The sequence below is a fragment of the Apodemus sylvaticus genome, chromosome 4, assembly GCF_947179515.1.
Source record: "Apodemus sylvaticus chromosome 4, mApoSyl1.1, whole genome shotgun sequence".
Taxonomy (NCBI): domain Eukaryota; kingdom Metazoa; phylum Chordata; class Mammalia; order Rodentia; family Muridae; genus Apodemus; species Apodemus sylvaticus.
This window is the reverse complement of record NC_067475.1, coordinates 98,998,272-99,019,382: the sequence shown is the minus strand read 5'-3', so window position 1 is coordinate 99,019,382 and position 21,111 is coordinate 98,998,272. Positions and strand designations below refer to the sequence as shown.

The following is a 21,111-nucleotide window of genomic DNA, read 5'->3' as shown; positions in this document are numbered from 1 at the left end:
CGTATGTGTGCTCTCAAAACAAAATTCAGGGAAGGACCACCAAAGTACTGTGACATTTACCGTTGAATTCTTAATCTTTCCTTGGAGAATGTGTGGTAATTGAGGAGCCAAGAATTCATTCTTCATAACCTTGGTAATAGAGAAATAACCTCAAGTTCTTAATCTGTAAACAGGTTTAAAAAAAAAAAAAAAAAAGCCCAGAGGCTTAAATGTAGGTTTTGATCAAAACAGTAAGAGGCGCTTACTCATGGCTAGACAGTGTTTGATATATTGGCTGATTGTATCTTAGAATAATTAGAGACCAGAAGTCTGGAAAGTGGGGTGTTATGGGCTTTGTAGATAAGACCGGCCCGCTGGAGCTAGGAAGGCGCACTCCAGTGCGTGGGATTAGAGTTATATTTGCATGCCCTGGCGTGCTTCATGCTAGCACATGAACTTGACCTTGTAGTAAATATGAGTTAGCTGACTGATAAGCTTATTAAAAGTTTGTTTCATGGGGAATCCCAGAGAATTGTCTCTAGTGATAATGTAGCTAAGTGGTCATGGCTTTCATGCTTAGATTAAAACTTGAGTTTCCACATTAAGTATGTTCTATAATTTTCTGTCCTCCACATGCTGGGCGCCCCCTTCGCCACAACCATTGGCGTAACCATCAGCAGCCTTGGCGCTCTGTAGCAGCCTTAAATTGCCGTAGGATTGAGATTTCATTGTTGTGTTTCTGGTAAACACCTGGGCGCCATCTCTTGAAGGTACCTGGTTTGTCTTCTTGAGGCAGAATTATGAGTTTAGGAGCACAAGATGGTCGGTCTCTCAAGGGCTCTTTCCCTAAATAACCTCTCTAGCTTAGAAGTAGCAAAGACTAAAAATGGCAAGAAGTGACAGTGCTGGCAGGCACAGAAGAGAAATCACTCTTGCTCTCCGTCGTCCTTGTCCCGGTGGGCAAGGGCATCCGCTCTGACTTTCTTCTAAAATGCCTGGAGCCAAAGAACACCTGTCAGAAGTTAATGATATGTTACCATAAGAAAGATGGATTCCAGTGTGGACCTCAGGGAGTTAATGTGTGAGCTCTGTGCTGGCTGCTGCCGGATCGACACACACACTCACTCATGCCCTTCCAGTCAAGGGCAGGGAAACCTTGCCTGCAATGAGATATTGCAGGGAGCGTAGGAAGCCCCGAGTGTGAGAAGTCCTGGGTGGGTGTGTGTTATTGACACGAGCCAGCCATGTGACGCATCAGTCCCACAGGGAAACGGCAGAGCCTCTCCCAAGAGGTGGCTCTGAGGGGGGCTGCAAAGGGGGACTGCAAAGCCCCCATCCTGGTCCTGAGCACACATGTTGGTAGTGTACGCCATAATTGTTTATCCTAGCTTTCTCCCCTCCCCAGGCCCCCCCATATTTATGGCCTAAAGATTTCTCCCCTAGAGACACGACTCCTCCGAGATGAGCTCCCCGTGCCTCCTTGAGCTAGCTGTAGACCATAACCCACCTCCATGATCCGCTGTATGCCCTAGCTGCTCCTTTGTGTTCAGCTGGATGCAACCACCCACCTCCCTGTTCAACTGTATGCAATAATAGGCTGAACTTCTGGGGTGCAGCCCAGGCGACCTCAGCTTTTCTGTGTGTGGGTTTCCTTTCTTCATTCCCGCTGCCCCAGTCAGGTCTGTCTGTCCCTGGAACAGGGCCAGATGTAGCACCCCTCCCTCTCCCCCCCACTGACCCCCCCCCCCCATGTTTTGGCACAGAATTTGAAGGATTTATTTGCATGTCACTCTCTGCTTTATTCTGAAGCCGCCACCTAGCCACCTTCCCTATTCTTCATTTTCTCAAAGCCAGCCCTTCTCAGCTCAGTATTTTCAGAATCGATTTCTCTTCTTGCCTTTTATTTATTTCTTTTTTTTTTATTTCTTTTTTTTTTTTTTTTTTTTGTCAAACTAGGTCTCTGAGAGTCTCATTGATCTGAGGGCCTGGGAGTTGGAGAGTCATTTGCACATGAGAACAGTGGTGAATGTACTGACAGACCCGGTGCAAGGTCAGCTCCTTGGCTTCAGACTCTGCCCTAGTCTCCCTTCTGTTACTGTGATGAAAACGCTCTGACCAGTGGCACGTTAGTAGAGGAAAGGGTTCATTTCATCCTAAGCTTTATGGTCCATCATTAACAGAAGCCAGGACAGTGACTAAAGCAGGAGCTTGAAGCAAAAGCCTTAGGAGAAAGCTGCTTCCTGGCTCACTCAGGCTAATACTTAACTAGCTTTTTGTGTTATTTTATGTTATCTTATTTTTTATGTATATGAGTGTTTTGTGTGCCTGTGCACCATATGTGTACAGTGCCCACAGAAACCAGCCGGGCCATGGGATCCCCTGGGACTGGACTGGAGACAGGATGAGCTGCCTTGTATGTGCTTAGACTCAAACCCAACCCAAGTCCTCTGGAAGAGCAGCCAGGCTTTGATATGCCTCCCAGGGTGACCTGCCGAGGGCATAGTGCCGCCCACGGTCAAGGCAACCCCTCACATACATACCAACAGCACCGTCTCACCCCACATCCCGCAAGTCTCCCAGATGACTTCAGTCTCTGTCACCGTAACAGCTAAGGCTAACTAGAACAGTCTTGGTATGCTAATGCTTTGATCCAGCCTTAGATTTTATGTCCGTTCACAGCATATAACTGAAGCCCCAGTATTTGAGCTTAGGAAGTCTATGCAGCCCAAGTATAAACAGGAAGGACTGCTGTCGATTGTCATATTCTGTTGAATTGTGCGTGGCGTTTTCTTCTTTCAAAATTATAGTGGTATGTATATAGACTGACATGATCACTCTGGTATGGCTAAGAGGAAGAATTTTATTGGAGATGTGTTTGTGTGTGTGTGTGTATGTGTGTATATATGTGTATATGTGTGTATATGTGTGTGTATATGTGTGCATGTGCATCTGTGTATATCTGTGTATATGTATGTATGTGTGTGCATGTGTGTATGTGTGTGAGTGTATGTGTATACATGTATATCTGTGTGTATGTGTGCATGTGTGTGAGTATGTGTATGTGTGTGAGTATATGTGTGCATGTGTATATCTGTATGTATGTGTGTGCATGTGTGTCAGTATGTGTGTGAAATTGACTGTCAGCACCCCCCTACTTACTGTATAACCAGGTATAAATTAATTTGTCCTCTGTAAGCCTCTTTCCCTATCTTTAAAACCCATTGCAGTTCTTGTGAGGGTGAAATAATAACATTTAAAATATTCAGGATAGCGCCAGCGCAGAGGAATAGTTTTATAGGCGCTGGAAATTGCAGAGAAGTAAATAAACGTTTTAAGTCACCTGAACTCTTACTAAGATAACTGATGATATTACGTTACCATAGCTCACCCAATTTCCCCTTGCACATGGAATAAATAAACTGTTTTGCACTGTCTATTTTACTGTGGACATTCTAAAGACTGTTATATCTGAAGGGACCAGTAGTGGGCACAAGACACCCCGAGACCAAGCTCTCGACATAAAGGAGAGTTATTTCCCCAGAGGGATAGAGGGCAGAGATAAGGAAGGAGAGAAGAAAGGGACAAGGGAGAGGGACAAGGGACATTTGTCCTGAGGAACAAAGGACTGCGTCTGGATAGAGAAGGGACAGGTGGTTTCCAGCACCCACTTGGCAGCTCACAGCCACCTCTAATCCAAGTTCCGGGGCATCCTGTACCCTCCTGCCTGTGATGCTCTCGCAGATGGGCAGGCACGTGTAGGGAGGGAGAGAAGTCCTGAGCAGATGAAGTTCGGAGTCGCTGTGTGTTGCTTGGCATGAGCTGCCCGTGTCAAGGAGCGAGGTCTCCAACACACATAAACCCGGCAAAGCTTCTTCCTCTGGGAAAGGCAAGGCCCTCCTCTGGTCCTGGGATGGGGGAATGTGAGAAAAAATTAGCAAATGCAGCTTCCTCCTGGGTGTTTGAGCCCGAGACTGCTCATCCAGAGGCATTTCCTACCGAGACTAGCTAATTCCTCCTTCTTGGCTGTACACAATAAACAGTTCGAGGTTCCTGGTTGTTGTAGTAGGTAGGGCTCCAACAAAATGGGCACATTCCACCCAACTCTAGTTTTCTGTGTACGTGTGTCTGTCCTTGATGCCCCTATTCAGGTTCCCATGACCAAGCCATGCTGGGTGTAGCAGATGTGACACAATGTGCTTGCACACACATGCATTTGCATGCACGAATGTGTGCGTGCACACACTTGCATTCATTAAAAAGTATCTTTTCAAGGTAAAGTTATGATTATCTTATTTAACTTCTCTTATGTTTAAGTAATTTTAAAGTAACATTAATTTTTTTTAAATTACTGAGCAAAATATTGGTTTCATTGTGGCATTTACCAAACAAGAATTGATTTTCTTATTCATCCCCCTCCTCCCCTTCCCCACCCTCCACCTCCTCCAGCTCACGCCCTTCCACGCCTAGTATTCTCTTTTCTGCTTTCACATGTGTGACGAACAGTTAAACTTTAAAAAACATGTACTCACACAAGGCTACACAGTCATCTTTGAATGTTACTGTTTTTTTAGTCTTAGAAAAAAAAAAAACAACTCCCAGGCGTGAATAACCTGCAGATGCCCATTGCATTTGTGTCATTTCCGTCCATAAGCGAGGTCTGGTTTATCCTTCAGCCAGTGTGGAAGGCTGCCGCCCCATCTTCTGGTTTAGTGCGTGGACAGTGACCCCCATTCCTTACTGGTCTCTCTGTGACCTCACTCTCACCACCCTCTCCCTTGCTTTTCCCGTCCTCCAGTAAGTGCCTCTTACCTCATGATTTGCCTTGGCAATTCCAGCACTCATTTCTGAGTGTTCTTCCCACATTTCCTTCCCCATCTCCGCTCAACACCTACCATGGCTCACGTGCTAAGTAAGCATGTTGATTTAGCGCAGGTTCCCTGACTCTCTATATCACTTTATAAAAGTTTGTTCTTTCTTCTAATACTTCACCTGTAGTTTGCACACACGTTGACACTGCAGGTTCCTCTGTGGAAGAGTTTTATGTCTCTCCCAGCGATATCAAGTGCAACTGTGTCTTCCTCATCTGACAGCTCATGAGTTAGAGCTGTCTGACTGGCAGGCCTCCCTTTTAAGATGAATTCCTTCCACCGTAAAGCACACTTTACACCTCCGCATTTTTAACCCATGTCAATTATTTCTTAAATAAGAAGACAGCACGGTAATAGTGAGTGGGTTTTAGCCCAGTGAACGGGATCAGTGCTCTCCATGCTTGGTTCCCAGAGTTTAGGTTTGTCATCATTCTGCGCCCTTCCTGTCGCTGGTTTCCACTCACTGGGTTCCTGGTGTGCCTGCCTATCCTTTTCTTGTCCTGGGTGGCACATCGAGGAAGCAGGCCTTTCCTGAGCTGCCCTAAGGAGTCCGCTCCTTTGACTCCAGTTCTTCTAGAAGCCACCATCAGCTCAGGTCCTGTCGGAGGGACTCTGACTTTTCTTCGTTTCCTTCACTGCGCCTTCCCCACCACTACCCAGACTAAGTCTGACAACTGACTCAAGCCCAAACCTGTATGCCTAGGAAGCTCTCCAAAGACATAGCTGGGACTTCCAGTCCCAGGGCACATTCTGGCTCCAAAGAGGGTCGCAAGCAGATCCAAACTGAGGCCAAAAGAGGAAATGAAACAGGAGAGAGCAAATGGTTACAGAGAGGAAGGCATGAAAGATAGTATCATAAACAGCTTTTGTGAAGCACCTCACCTGCTGCTTGGATGGCATGGGATTGCATGTGAACTGTTACTTTTCAAAACAGAGGTATCAGTGGTAACACTAGATGCATTCTGGTTCCCAGTCGGATACCAGACTCCTCATCTGTATCTAGAGCTGTGAGCAGAAAGTCTGTAGGCAATGGATCATCACCGGCAAAGAGTTCTCTGGAAAAGCGATCTCAAAGTACCCAGTGCATGCATACTGCCAAGGTGTTAAGTGTCCACCGTACAGGTGCTGAAGCAGATACGGTTAGACCATGGCAGTGTGTAAGATCCAATGCTGATTTCCACCGTACTACGTGGCTAGGCTCCCTGTATCTGGACAAGTGGATGGAAAGCTGCTGGGTACTCTGAGGAGAGCCCGTGGAAGTTAGATCGGACAGCACTGACCGTGAGGAGCATCTGAGCCGCATGGGATGACAGGAAGAACCGCACCAAACCCATGGCTGCCAGCTTCTCAGTGGCGTTTTTTTTTTTTTTTCTTTTTTTTTTTATTTGATATAATTTATTTACATTTCAAATGATTTCCCCTTTTCTAGCCCCCCCCCCCCACTCCCCGAAAGTCCCGTAAGCCCCCTTCTCTTCCCCTGTCCTCCCTCCCACCCCTTCCCAGTTCCCCGTTCTGGTTTTGCCAAATACTGTTTCACTGAGTCTTTCCAGAACCAGGGACCACTCCTGCTTTCTTCTTGTATCTCATTTGATGTGTGGATTATGTTTTGGGTATTCCAGTTTTCTAGGTTAATAACCACTTATTAGTGAGTGCATACCATGATTCACCTTTTGAGTCTGGGTTACCTCACTTAGTATGATGTTCTCTAGCTCCATCCATTTGCCTAAGAATTTCATGAATTCATTGTTTCTAATGGCTGAATAGTACTCCATTGTGTAGATATACCACATTTTTTGTATCCACTCTTCTGTTGAGGGATACCTGGGTTCTTTCCAGCATCTGGCAATTATAAATAGGGCTGCTATGAACATAGTAGAGCATGTATCCTTATTACATGGTGGGGAATCCTCTGGGTATATGCCCAGGAGTGGTATAGCAGGATCTTCTGGAAGTGAGGTGCCCAGTTTTCGGCGGAACCGCCAGACTGCTTTCCAGAGTGGTTGTACCAATTTGCAACCCCACCAGCAGTGGAGGAGTGTTCCTCTTTCTCCGCACCCTCTCCAACACCTGCTGTCTCCTGAATTTTTAATCTTAGCCATTCTGACTGGTGTAAGATGAAATCTTAGGGTTGTTTTGATTTGCATTTCCCTAATGACTAATGAAGTTGAGCATTTTTTAAGATGCTTCTCCGCCATCCGAAGTTCTTCAGGTGAGAATTCTTTGTTTAACTCTGTACCCCATTTTTTAATAGGGTTGTTCGGTTTTCTGGAGTCTAACTTCTTGAGTTCTTTATATATATTGGATATTAGCCCTCTATCTGATGTAGGATTGGTGAAGATCTTTTCCCAATTTGTTGGTTGCCGATCTGTCCTCTTGATGGTGTCCTTTGCCTTACAGAAACTCTGTAACCTTATGAGGTCCCATTTGTCAATTCTTGCTCTTAGAGCATACGCTATTGGTGTTCTGTTCAGAAACTTTCTCCCTGTACCGATGTCCTCAAGGGTCTTCCCCAGTTTCTTTTCTATTAGCTTCAGAGTGTCTGGCTTTATGTGGAGGTCCTTGATCCATTTGGATTTGAGCTTAGTACAAGGAGACAAGGATGGATCAATTCGCATTCTTCTGCATGCTGACCTCCAGTTGAACCAGCACCATTTGTTGAAAAGGCTATCTTTTTTCCATTGGATGTTTTCAGCCTCTTTGTCGAGGATCAAGTGGCCATAGGTGTGTGGGTTCATTTCTGGATCTTCAATCCTGTTCCATTGATCCTCCTGCCTGTCCTCAGTGGCGTTTTTAAGGAGGAAGAATGACAGAAGCATGGCTCACTTGGGAAAGTTCTGTGTAAATGACAGAAGCTATTTCATTGTCTCTGAACCGGTTAAAGTCATGAGTGGACAAGTTAGGGTCTGGACCTCCAAGAACGTGTGTCATTGATTCAAGAATAGATAAGTGAGGCCGGAGAGATGGCTCGGGGTTGCCAGTATTCACTGCTCTTGTGGGCTCTCTCCTCAGCACCTATTTGGTGACTCACAGTCATCTATTATCTCCAGTTCCAGGGCAGGCATCTAATGCTTTCTTGTGATCTCCTCTGGTACTAAGGATGCATGGTGCACATACATGCGTGCAGGCCAAATACCTATCCGCATAAAATAAATCCAAAATGCAAATAAAAAATAAGTAATTCCAAATTTTAATGTTTTGAGTTCAATTTAAGAATGTCAGTAAAAACTTTTTTAATTTAAACTATTCTTTGATTTTTCTTTTATTTCTGAGGTCATTCCAATCTCATTTAAAAATATGCTTTGAGCTTGACCCTATGTATGGGTTACTTGCTGTTTGAGTCCATTGCAAGTGTCACTCCGTGGAAAGGGTTCTTGAAATATCATAGCAGAATCTAATATTTGCCAAGAGTTGTCTCCCTCTGTTTCCCTTACGAATCTTCAGCAAGAGCTTTGTATGCGAGTTACAGAATTGAAATACCAAAGTGTAGCCCTGATTCCATAAACAGAGAAGCTCTTGAGACCTGCAATATGACTGTAATTAGGAAAGTAAATTTCACTTTAAACAGCATCAGGAGGCACAACTGGGAAGAAATAATGTGGTGTGTTTTCCGTAATGAGGAATAGATCAATATTGTAAAATGTGATAAATTATAGAGCCCTTTCCCGTGTCTCATAAATATTCCAACAAGCGCATTGTTAAAGACAGATGTTACCCTGACTTGCAGGGTAGTGTGTTTAAATGTAGTTATTCCGCAGTGTCAGCACGCTGCTGTCTAATGTCAGGAGAAACTTGGTATTAAACTCTAGAATTCAGTGTGTTATGCTAATGTGCTGCTGAGTCCATTTACATTTTATGGAATAATTTGTTTTGTTCTGCGCTTGCTGGCTGGCAGAGAAGGTGAGCTCTAGTTGGTGATATTTTGAAGCTGTAACATCATCAGCATCTGATTTTAGGAATTCAGCTTGTAAATCTGAGAGTCAGTGTTGGACGCTATCGTTAGCTGCTCTGTGGGCGGGAATCATAGCTTGCCCACCACTCCTGGGAGCCAGGTGTCCTCATCCACGGTAAACTCTGGCCGCATTTACTAGGGAAGCTATGAAGGCTACAAGGAAATACACCTTAAATGACCATAGTTGTGAAAATGGAAACATTCCTGAAATTCAGACAGCAAGAGGCATCTTTTAGAGTTGGGGGTGTATCCTTTCCTGTGTCTGCATACTCATGTGTGTGCACGTGTGTGCAGCTGTGTCTGGAGTTTAACAGCTTTGCTTGTAACTTCATTAGCATGTTATGATTTCTTCCTTGCCCACATAGCACCTGCTGTATGATTTCCAAAGAATGTGTGTGTGTGTGTGTGTGTGTGTGCGCGCGCACGCGCGCACACACACACACACCACATATGTGGGGTCTTATAAGAATACATGTTTTCCCAGTGATACTTGGGAAGACCCTGTCTTAAAATCAATGAACCAAGATTACCTCACACGATTATTCTTTCAGTGATGACCTCATCACATATAGCATCCGTGCTCTGCAGTGTTCAGAATATAATGCATCGTTGTTACTGGAGGTCACCATTCATTTTTAGATCTATTGAAATGTATCCCTCCAATCTAGTAGGAAAATAATCTGTAAAAACAGTGTCTCCCACTCCCTCCTTGACTACCCAGCCTCTGATAACCATATGCTCTAGTTCTAGGAAACCTACTTCTTTTTTTTTAAGATTTATTTATTTATTTTCTGTATATGAATAGGCTGGAAATCTACTTCTTAATGTTATATATTTGAGATTGTGTTTCATATGAATTTTAGGATCTTTTTCTATTGTTGTGAAAAATGCCTTTGGTACTTTGAGTAGAGCTTGCCTTGAACCTGTGGATTACTGTAAGGAGTGTCCCTGGAGCTCTAGTGGCTAGGGTTCAGCACATTCACCACTGTTAGGGCTTGCATTAAACCTATAGAAACTGTGGGCAGAGCTTGCATTGAACCTATGGATCACATTGTGTAGGGATTGTATTGAATCTATAGATCACTGTGGGCTGGGCTTGCATTGAACCTAGGGATCACATTGTGTAAGGATTGCCCGTTGGGTAACAATAATCTTCTAACCATGAACATGAGGGATTTTCATTTATTTGTAGCCCATACTTTAAAATACTCACAATTAATTGTTGTGGATAGCCCTGGGCTTATATTTTGATGCTAATTCCACTCCTCAGAGGGGCTGCAGATGAGGAGTTGCCTTGTGAACCTTCTCTCCACCTTAACTTTTCAAATAAAAGCTTGAGCCAATGATTGGGCAGGAGGAAGTGGGAGGAGCTGAGAGTCTAGGGGAGGAAAGACAGTGGGGGGGGGGGGGGACGGGAAGGGGAGGAACGACAAGAGAGGAGCAGAGAGGCAGCAGAGAGAGAAGCTCCTAGCCTGGAGGAACCGCAAGTCATATGGGATAATATAGATGGAAATAGAGTAGTGTAGTAGAGGGAGATCTGCCCAATCTAGGTTTATACCTTGTTTTGTTAGTGATTGAGTTGGGATTTCTTTTACTAGGTAATTGGGTTGGAAGCAAAGTAGCAACAATTAATAGTTATATGAGACTATGTAGATGGGTCTTTCCTTTATTCTGGGCCCAAACCAAATTGATCCTCATTAGCAGTGTCCTTGAAATTCTTTAGTAGCTACAGGTATAATTTTTTGGCATATCTTTTTTTGTTTTGGGGTCAGTTTCATGTACCCCAGGCTGGCCTTGAACTCACTGTTACAGCCAGATGTGAGCTACCAGCACCATGTTCACCCTCATTCATTGGATTGTTACCTTTAGACAGTATGTGAATGAAACAGGAGTGAGATACAAGATGTCAGACTTGACACTCTTCAGAGATACAGCTGAGGAGTGACAGAATTCCTCTGATTCATACACATCACTTAATGTCTCCCATATAGTAAGCTTTAGCTGTCATACTGAGCTGTCTCACCTGGGAGGGAGAATGAGTATTCAACCACCCACTCTACCAGAGGAACCCATCAGAATCTTCAGGAAGGCCTTCTTCAAAATATGTCGTTCCTCCAGTCCCCGAGTGGAGTGAACCTAGCTGGCGGAGACTCTCTGCGTGTAACTTCAGATGTTTCTACTTGGAAATATGTCACACGGGATGTAGAAGCAAACTCCAAGCAAACAGACAAAAGGAACAAATTGATATAATAATGATGATAATACAATAATATAAAAGTTTCCTTCCTTCCGTCCATCCGTCCGTCCTTCTGTCCACCCGTCCGTCTGTCTGTCCGTCTTGTGGAAATTGAACCTAGGACCCAGAGAGCGACTGCTCTACCGTTGCCAGTGCAGATCCCTCTTTTTAAGTGTCCCAGAGCTTCCGTATCAGGCCTAGCAGAAGTGTCTTCCCACTCACTCCACAGGACTTCTTTTGAACATTGGTGGGTGGACCAGCAAAGCTCAGTAGTGAGGTGTGGACCACACAGGAAGGAGGTGGCTTTTGTGGGTGGAGATGTGGGCTTCCAAGGATGACAGTGTCTTTTGCAGATGTGTGCCAGACAAATTACCATGACGCAGCCCTTCTGAACTCATTAGAATTGAAAGCCTGAGTGCCAACTCTGTGTATGCGCAGTCCGTCATCTTCCATGCCTTTAAACTAGATGGAAGACTCCTGGGGTTCTGACAGTTTGAAGATCCATCTTACTGCATGCATTGGAATCTAAAAGTCACAGTGACAAGGGCAGGTGTGCCTGGAGATTAGATCCCCAGTGCTCTGAGGACTCTCTACAGCCCCGGGGGAAATGGGGGGTAAATGGGTGAGTTCTAATGGGGTTCTCTGTTTATCTACAGACTGCCGCGGAATATGTAAAATCGCGACTCCCACAGGCTCTTAAGCAGCACCTTCAGGATTACGAGAAGGACAAAGAAAACAGCGTTCTGACCTACCAGACCATCCTTGAGCAGCAAATCCTGTCAATTGACCGAGAAATGTTGGAGAAGCTGACAGTCTCCTATGATGAAGCAGGTATGATACACACACACACACACAAGCCCTCCCCGCAGAGCTCCCAGACCTGGGTGACGTCTATGCCTTTTCTGAAGTGGCTGATTAAGGACAAACTGGACTCAACGTTCCATCAGCTGTTGGAGAGTTTCTTCTCTGAGGTTTTACTGTCAGAACTGTTCCAGGCCATGACCCTTCCAGATCAAATCCCTTTAAGCTTTTGCTCACTTTAAATGGAGTGTTTCTGGCTGTTTATCAGCTGTGCTGCTATCGATCTCACCTTTGGAAGGCATTTCGATTTTGAATACTAGATGAAAATCTTTACCTCTAGTAATCTCACAGCTATATCTGACTTGGGTTTTTTGTTTTGTTTTTGTTTTTTTGGTAATATCAGAGATTGTATTTTCTCAAGTGGTCCTTGCTTAACTCCTTGAGGTCTTAGCTAAATTGGGCCTTCTTTTCTTCAACATCTCAAATAGCATCTGTTCTCTAACACCACCCCAGACATTTGGTTGATTTTGTACCCTTTATCTGGTCCAGGGAAGCCATGCACAGACTTCCTTCTTATACCATTATTATCTGCTATATAGCCCATGAGCTAAAACCACATTTATTGAGTGCAATATTATTTAGACTCATTGATACCTTTAGAAAGATGAAATTTAAGGCTGGGGTGTGGCTCAGTTACCTAGTGCCCTGGTTTGTTTTCTGTTGCTACTTTGTTTCCAACCCAATTCCCCGGTAAAAGAGATCTCAACTCAATCACTAACAAAACAAGCTACAAGCCTAGAACAGCGACCTCCCACTACCCCACTACACTGCTCTATTACATCTATATTATCCCATATAACTTGCAGTTTCTCCAAGCCACAAGCTTCTCTCTCTGCAGCCTCTCCATTGATCCCTCATAGCTCCTCCCTGTCCTGTTGCTCCCCCGAGGCTCCTCCCCTAAACTCTCAGCCCCTCCCCCTTTCTCCTGCCCAATCATTGGCTCAAGCCTTTTTTTTTCTATATTCTTTGTTTACATTCCAAATGATTTCCCCTTTCCTGGTTCCCCCCTCCCATATGTCCCATAAGCCCTCTTCTCTCCACCCATTCCCCAATCAACCCCCCTCCCTTTTCTCTGTCCTGGTATTCCCCTACAATGCTGGATCAAGCCTTTCCATGACCAGGGACCTCTCCTTCCTTCTTCTTGGGAATCATTTGATATGTGAGTTGTGTCTTGGGTATTCAGAGCTTCTAGGTGAATATCCACTTATCAGTGACTGCATTCCATGTGTGTTCTTTTGTGATTGGGCTTCCTCACTTAGGATGATGTTTTCCAGTTCCACCCAATTTCCTAAGAATTTCATGAATTCATTGTTTTTAATTGCTGAGTAGGATTCCATTGTGTAAATATACCACATTTTCTGTATCCATTCCTCCATTGAGGGACATCTGGGTTCTTTCCAGCTTCTGGCTATTACAAATAAGGGCTGCTATGAACATAGTGGAGCATGTGTCCTTATTACATGCTGGGGAATCCTCTGGGTATATGCCCAGGAGAGGTATAACAGGGTCCTCTGGAAGTGTCATGCCCAGCTTTCTGAGGAACTGCCAGACTGATTTCCAGAGTGGCTGTACCAACATGCATTCCCACCAGCAGTGGAGGAGTGTTCCTCTTTCTCCACATCCTTGCCAACACCTGCTATCTCCTGAGTTTTTAATCTTAGCCATTCTGACTGTGTGAGGTCAGAATGGTTGCTTTGATTTGCATTTCCCTAATCACTAATGATGCTGAACATTTCTCTCTCTCTCTCTCTCTCTCTCTCTCTCTCTCTCTCTCTCTCTCTCTCTCTCTCTCTCTCTTTTTTGTTTGTTTGTTTTTGGGTTTTTTTTTTTTATTTTTTTTTTGGATTTTGGTTTTTTCGAGGCAGGGTTTCTCTGTATGGCCCTGGGTATCCTGGAACTTACTCTGTAGACCAGGCTGGCCTCGAACTCAGAAATCTGCCTGCCTCTGCCTTCCAGAGTGCTGGGATTGCAGGCGTGTGCCACCACCAACCGACTTGAACATTTCTTAAGGTGCTTCTCAGCCATTCGAAGTTCTTCAGGTGAAAATTCTTTGTTTAGCTCTGTACCCCATTTTTAATAGGGTTATTTGGCTCTCTGGAATCTAATTTCTTGAGTTCTTTGTACATATTGGATATTAGCCCTCTGTCAGGTGTAGGGTTGGTAAAGATCTTTTCCCAATCTGTTGGTTGCTGTTTTGTCCTTTGACAGTGTCCTTTGCCTTACAGAAATGTTGTACTTTTATGAGGTCCCATTTGTCAATTCTTGATCTTAGAGCATATGCTATTGGTGTTCTGTTCAGGAACTTTTCCCCTGTGCCCATGTCCTCAAGGGTCTTCCCCAGTTTCTTTTCTATTAGTTTCAGTGTGTCTGGCTTTACATGGAGGTCTTTGATCCACTTGGAGTTGAGCTTAGTACAAGGAGATAAAGATGGATCAACTCGCATTCTTCTGCATGCTGACCTCCAGTTGAACCAGCACCATTTGTTGAAAGGCTATCTTTTTTCCACTGGATGGTTTCAGCCTCTTTGTCAAAGATCAAGTGGCCATAGGTGTGCGGGTTCATTTCTGGGTCTTCAATACTATTCCATTGATCTACCTGCCTGTCACTGTACCAATACCATGCAGTTTTTAACACTATTGCTCTGTAGTACTGCTTGAGGTCCAGGATACTGATTCCCCCTGAAGTTCTTTTGCTGTTGAGAATAGTTTTAGCTATCCTGGGTTTTTTGTTATTCCAGGTGAATTTGAGAATTGCTCTTTCTAACTCTATGAAGAACTGAGTTGGGATTTTGATGGAGATTGCATTGAATCTGTATATTTATTGCTTTAGGCAAGGTGACCATTTTTACTATATTGATCCTGCCAGTCCATGAGCATGAAAGATTTTTCCATTTTCTGAGGTCTTCTTCGATTCCCTTCTTCAGAGACCTGAAGTTCTTGTCATACAGAACTTTCCTTGTTTGGTTAGAGTCACACCAAGGTACTTTATATTGTTTGTGGCTATTGTGAAGGGTGTTATTTCCCTAATTTCTTTCTCAGCCTGTTTATCCTTTGAGTATAGGAAGGCCACTGATTTCCTTGAGTTGGTTTTATAACCTGCCACTTTGCTGAAGTTGTTTATCACTTGTAGGAGTTCTCTGGTGGAGTTTTTTGGGCCACTTAAGTAGACTATCATATCATCTGCAAATAGTGATAGTTTGACTTCTTTCTTTCCAATTTGTATCCCTTTGACCACCTTATGTTGTCTAATTGCTCTAGCTAGAACTTCAAGTACTATATTGAAAAGATATGGGGGGGGGGGAGGGAGCAGCCTTGTCTAGTCCCTAATTTTAGTGGGATTGCTTCAAGTTTCTCTCCATTTAGTTTGATGTTGGCTAACGGTTTGCTGTATATTGCTTTTACTATGTTTAGGTATGGGCCTTGAATTCCTGTTCTTTCCAAGACTTTTAGCAGGAAAGGATGTTGAATTTTGTCAAATGCTTTTTCAGCATCTAATGAAATGACCATGTGGTTTTTTTCTTTGAGTTTGTTTATGTAGTGGATTGCATTGATGGATTTCCTTATATTGAACCATCCCTGCATTCCTAGGATGAAGCCTACTTGATCATGGTGAATGATCGTTTTGATGTGTTCTTGGATTCGGTTGGCAAGAATTTTATTGAGTATTTTTGCATCGATATTCATAAGGGATTTTGGCCTGTAGTTCTCCCTCCCTTGTTGGATCTTTGTGTAGTTTTGGTATCAGCATAATTGTGGCTCCGTAGAACGAGTTGGGTAGCCTTCCTTCTGTTTCTATTTTGTGGAATAATTTGAAGAGTATTGGTGTTAGGTCTTCTTTGGAGGTCTGATAGAATTCTGCACTAAAACCATCTGGTCCTGTGCGGTTTTTTGATTGGAAGACTTCCTATGACCCCTTCTATTTCTTTAGGGGTTATGGGACTGTTTAGATGATCTATTTGATCCTGATTTAATTTTGGTATTTGGTATCTGTCGAAGAAATTGTCCATTTCCTCCAGATTCTCCAGTTGTGTTGAGTATAAGCTTTTGTAGTAGAATCTGATGATTTTTTTAATTTCCTCAGATTCTGTTGTTATATTTCCTTTTCATTTCTAATTTTGTTAATTTGGATATTGTCTCTGCGCCTGTTGGTTAGTCTGGCTAAGGGTTTATCTATCTTGTTGATTTTCTCAAAGAACCAGCTCCTGGTTTTGTTGATTCTTTGTATGGTTCTCTTTGTTTCCACTTGATTGATTTCAGCCCTGGTTTGATGATTTCCTGTCTTCTACTCCTCCTGGATAAATTAGCTTCTTTTTGTTCCAGGGCTTTCAGATGTGCCATTAAGCTGCTAGTGTATGTTCCCTCCAGTTTCTTTTTAGAGGCACTCAGGGTTATGAGTTTTCTTCTTAGCACTGCTTTCACTGTGTCCCATAAATTTGGGTATGTTGTGCCTTCATTTTCATTAAATTCTAAAAAGTCTTTGATTTCCTTCTTTATTTCTTCTTTGGCCAAGGTATCATTGAGTAGAGTATTGTTCAGTTTCCATGTGTATGTGGGCTTTCTGTTGTTTTTGTTGCTATTGAAGACCACTCTTAATCCATAGTGATCTGATACGAGGCATGGGATTAATTCGGTCTTATATTTGTTGAGGTCTGTCTTGTGACCAATTATATGGTCGATTTTGAAGAAGGTACCATGAAGTGCTGAGAAAAAGGTATATTCTTTTGCTTTAGGATGCAATGTTCTCTATATATCTGTTAAATCCAATTGGTCCAATGCTTCAATTAGTTTCTCTGTGCCCCTGTTTAGTTTCTGTTTTCCTGATATGTCCATTGAGGAGAGTGGAGTGTTGAAGTCACCCACAATTATTGTGTTAGGTACAATGTGTGCTCTGAGCTTTAGTAAAGTTTCTTTTATGAATGAGGGTGCCCTTGCATTTGGAGCATAGATGTTCAGAATGGAGAGTTCTTCTTGTTGGATTTTTCCCTTGACCAGTAAGAAGTGTCCTTCTGTGTCTCTTTTGATGATGTTAGGTTGAAAGCCAATTTTATCTGATATTAGAATGGCTACTCTGGCTTGTTTCCTAAGACCATTTGCTTGTAAAATTGTTTTCCAGCCTTTTACTCTGAGGTAGTGTTTGTCTTTGACACTGAGTTGTGTCTCCTGTACGCAGCAAAATGTAGGGTCCTGTTTACGTATCCAATCTGTTAGTCTGTATCTTTTTATTGGGAAATTGAGTCCATTGATATTAAGAGATATTAAGGAATAGTGATTATTATTTCCTGTCATTTTTTGATGTTATTTTTATATTTGAGTGGTTGTCTTCTTTTGGGTTTGATGAAAGAAGGTTACTATCTTGCTTTTTCCAGGGTGTAGTTTCCCTCCTTATATTGGTGTTTTCCACCTATTATCCTTTGTAGGGCTAAGTTTGTGGAAAGAAATTGTGTAAATTTGGTTTTCTCATGCAATATCTTGGTTTCTCCATCTATGGTGATTGAGAGTTTTGCTGAGTATAGTAGTCTTGACTGACATTTGTATTCTCATAGAGTTTGTATGAGATCTGCCCAGGATCTTCTAGCTTTCATGGTCTCTGGTGAGAAGTCTGGTATAATTCTGATAGGTCTTCCTTTTTTCTCTTACTGCTCTTAATATTCTTTCTTTGTTTAGTACATTTGGGGTTTTGATTATTATGTGACAGGAGGTATTTCTGTTCTGGTCCAGTCTGTTTGGAGCTCTGTAGGCTTCTTGTATATTCATGGGCAACTCTTTCTTTAGGTTAGGGATGTTTTCTTCCATAATTTTGTTGAAGATATTTGCTGGCCCTTTCAGTTGTAAATCTTCACACTCATCTATACCTATAGTACTTCAATTTGGTCTTCTCATTGTGTCCTGGATTTCCTGGATGTTTTGGGTTACAAGCTTTTTGCTTTTTGAATTTTCTTTCACTGTTGCGTCAATGGTTTGTATGGTATCTTCAGCATCTGAGATTCTTTCTTCTATCTCTTGTATTCTGTTGTTGATATTTGCATTTATGGCCCCTGATTTCTTCCCAAGGTTTTCTATCTCCAAAGTTGTCTCCCTTTGTGATTTCTTAGTTGTTTCTACTTCTGTTTTTAGATCCTGGGTGGTTTTGCTCAGTTCCTTCATTTGTTTGTGTTTTCCTGTATTTCTTTAATAAACTTTTATGTTTCCGCTTTCATGACTTCTGCCTGTTGAGTTAATTTCTCCTGCATTTCTTTACGTGGGTTTTTTTTTTTTTTTTTTTTTTTTCCGAGACAGGGTTTCTCTGTGTAGCCCTGGCTGTCCTGGAACACTCTGTAGATCAGAAATCCCCCTGCCTCTGCCTCCCAAGTGCTAGGATTAAAGGTGTGCGCCACCACCGCCCAGTCCTCTTTATTGGCTTCTTTCTGTTGACCCATATTCTCCTGAATTTCTTTAAGTGATTTTTGCGTCTCCATTGTAAGGGCTTCTAACTTAGTCATGTTCCCCTGTATTTCTTTAAGAGATTTATTTATGTCCTTTTTGTGTTCTCTAACAGCATCATGACCAGTGATTTTAAATCCAAATCTTGTTTTGGTGTGGTCTTGTCTGGTGTGTTGGGGTATCCAGGACTTGCTGTTGTTGGAGAATTGGGTTCAGATGCTGCCATATTCCCTTGATTCCTGTTAGTAATGTTCTTGCATTTACCTTTTGCCATCTGGTTATCTCTGGCATTAGTTGATCTTGCTGTCACTGGCTGGTGCTTGGACCTCCTGTGGGCCTGTAAGGCTGTTTCTATACCGCTGGTTGACTGGGTTTCCCCTGGCGCAGATTGCTGATGTGCTGCCCTACTCTTGGGTGCCGTTGGAGCCCTAGTATGTCTATAGTATGAGCAATGCTGTACTCGGGTTGTCTCTGTTTACCTGGTGTTGCCTGACTGGTCTGCCCGGTAGTGAAGATGGTGGATGCCGTGAGGACCCCCTCCAAGCACTGATCACTCTATAGGTCAAACAGCCCAGGACAGGACTTGTTGCTGGATTTCAAATGCTCTGCTGATGGTGGTTCTCAAATGCCCCGCTTCTACTGAAAAACCTGTTCCTGTCCATTCTCGAGAGAGTATCAGGAAGTAGGATCTTCTCTGTGTCAGATATGGCACAGGTCTACCACCTCCGCTGGAAAGGTGCAGTGGCGATTAACCTGCTCCTGCCAGTTCTCTAGAGAGTATCAGGAAGTGGGATCTTCCCCGTTTCAGATGTGGCACAGTTCTCTGGCTGATCTGGCTGCTTGGCCAAGATGGTGGCGACCTCGGACCAGGGCTCCCGTCTAACCGTGGTCAGATGCTCCCCTGCAGGATATGTGCCTAAACAGCTTTAGAGCAGCCCAGCTCCTGCGTGCAGAAGGAACCCAGGCAAGCTGCGTCCCAAGTGATCCCCCACTCCGGTGTTCCCTGCACACCAGGCCAAGCTGGCTGCTTGGCCACAGTAGCCAAGATGGTGGGGACTTCAGACCACCAGGCTCCCTTTAACCGCGGGACTCCCTGCAGGTCAGATGCTCCCCTGCAGGATATGTGCCTAGGCAGCTGTAGAGCTGCCCGGCTCCCTCGTGCAGAAGGAACCCAGGCAGGCTGTGTCCTGAGCAATCCTTCACTCTGGTGTCCTCTGCATACCTGACTGAGCTGGCTGCTTTGTCACTGGATCCAAGATGGTCTGGTTCAAGCCTTTATTTGAAAAGTTAAGGTGGGAGAAGGTTCACAAAGCAACTCCTCATCTGCAGCCCCTCCTGAGGAGTTGAATTAGCATCAAAATACAAGCCCAGGTCTATCCACAACAGTTTTCTATTGGTGTGATTAAAATAACTGACCAGAAACAGCTTGAGAAGGAAAGACTGTATTTCATCTTACATTCCCAAGTAACCATCCATCACTAAGGGTTTTCTAGGCAGAAGAAACTCAAGGCAGGAACTGAGAGGAGATGTGGAAGGATGCTGCTTACTGGCTTGTATCCCATGACTTGCCAGCGTGCTGTGGCTTTGATCCCCAGCACAACATAAAACTCAGAGTCTGGTCCATCAGACTGGCCTGTGGCATGTTCAAACACGGGCACATTCTTGGCCTTGAACTTTAGAGACAAATCCTCCCTTGCAGAATTAATCAATCAGCAAGCAGTAGAAATAAAGGCAGGCTTGAGGATTCAAGGGTCCAGGTACCCGGGCTTGGTGCTCATGTGATCTTTAGAAAATTAATCTTGTAAACCCTCTGCTTCTCATTGCATATAATTGAGCTAATATTCCATTGGGTTGTTCTAATAATAAAGCATGTGATATTTGGTAATGGGGTCCTTAGAAAGCATAATTAATACAAGAGATGCTTAAGGATAGATTTGGATCTTTCTAACCCCACAGACAATGGTAGGAATTCTCAGGGCCTTTCTATGGGGTAGACAGGCAAGTAGGGCTCAAGACAGAAAGTTTTTCAGACTCTTTGGAAACCTTGAGAAACTAGGCAACTTCTCCTCCTTCAGTCACAGCATGAACTCAGCTTGGCTTTGGTCATTGCTGTCTTTCTGAGCAGGGTGGCAGGTCTGGTGGAGACTGGATACACATGGATCAATAAATACATGACACTGTGTTGTAAAACCAGAAGGTAGCCACCTCCTCCTCTAGAGCCCATGTACTACTTTTAACAAAAGTAAGACAGGAGAAATAGGAAAAGATATTGCTGCACAGTGGTAAGTGATCCCATTGTAATATGAACCATTCAAAAGAGAAGCTAAGGGCCTCCAAGACTGGGAGATCACCACTGCACACTGAGATGGTCACCACCGCACACTGAGATGGTCACCACCTCACACTGAGATGGTCAGCCCCTCACACTGAGATGGTCAGCCCTTCACACTGAGATGGTCAGCCCCTCACACTGACATGGTCAGCACCCTATACTGAGATGGTCACCACCGCACACTGAGATGGTCACCACCGCACACTGAGATGGTCACCACCTCACACTGAGACGGTCAGCCCCCCACACTGAGATGGTCAGGCCCCCACACTGAGATGGTCAGCCCCCCACACCGAGATCCTCATTGGCTTCGGTGGTTGGCCTCTCCCCACACTGAGCTTTTGCTTTCTCGTTTAATCCACTATCCTGGTGTTAGGAAGGGGCGATTGTTAAGTTGGGAATAAATACCTTGGTCTCTGGAGAGGTTAATTAGTTCCTAGTTTGCTCATCCACGCTGAGCAAGCCCG

At 43.9% G+C, this 21,111-nt stretch overlaps 1 protein-coding gene across 1 annotated transcript in view; it reads left to right on the top strand.

The window, feature by feature from the left end:
- Nucleotides 1-21,111, top strand: part of Ppm1l (protein phosphatase, Mg2+/Mn2+ dependent 1L) — a 263,995-nt gene that overhangs the window by 177,277 nt on the left and 65,607 nt on the right. The window contains exon 2 of the mRNA XM_052180366.1: nt 11,689-11,863. Coding sequence (XP_052036326.1) covers nt 11,689-11,863 — 175 coding nt within the window. The remainder of the gene's footprint in view (nt 1-11,688; nt 11,864-21,111) is intronic.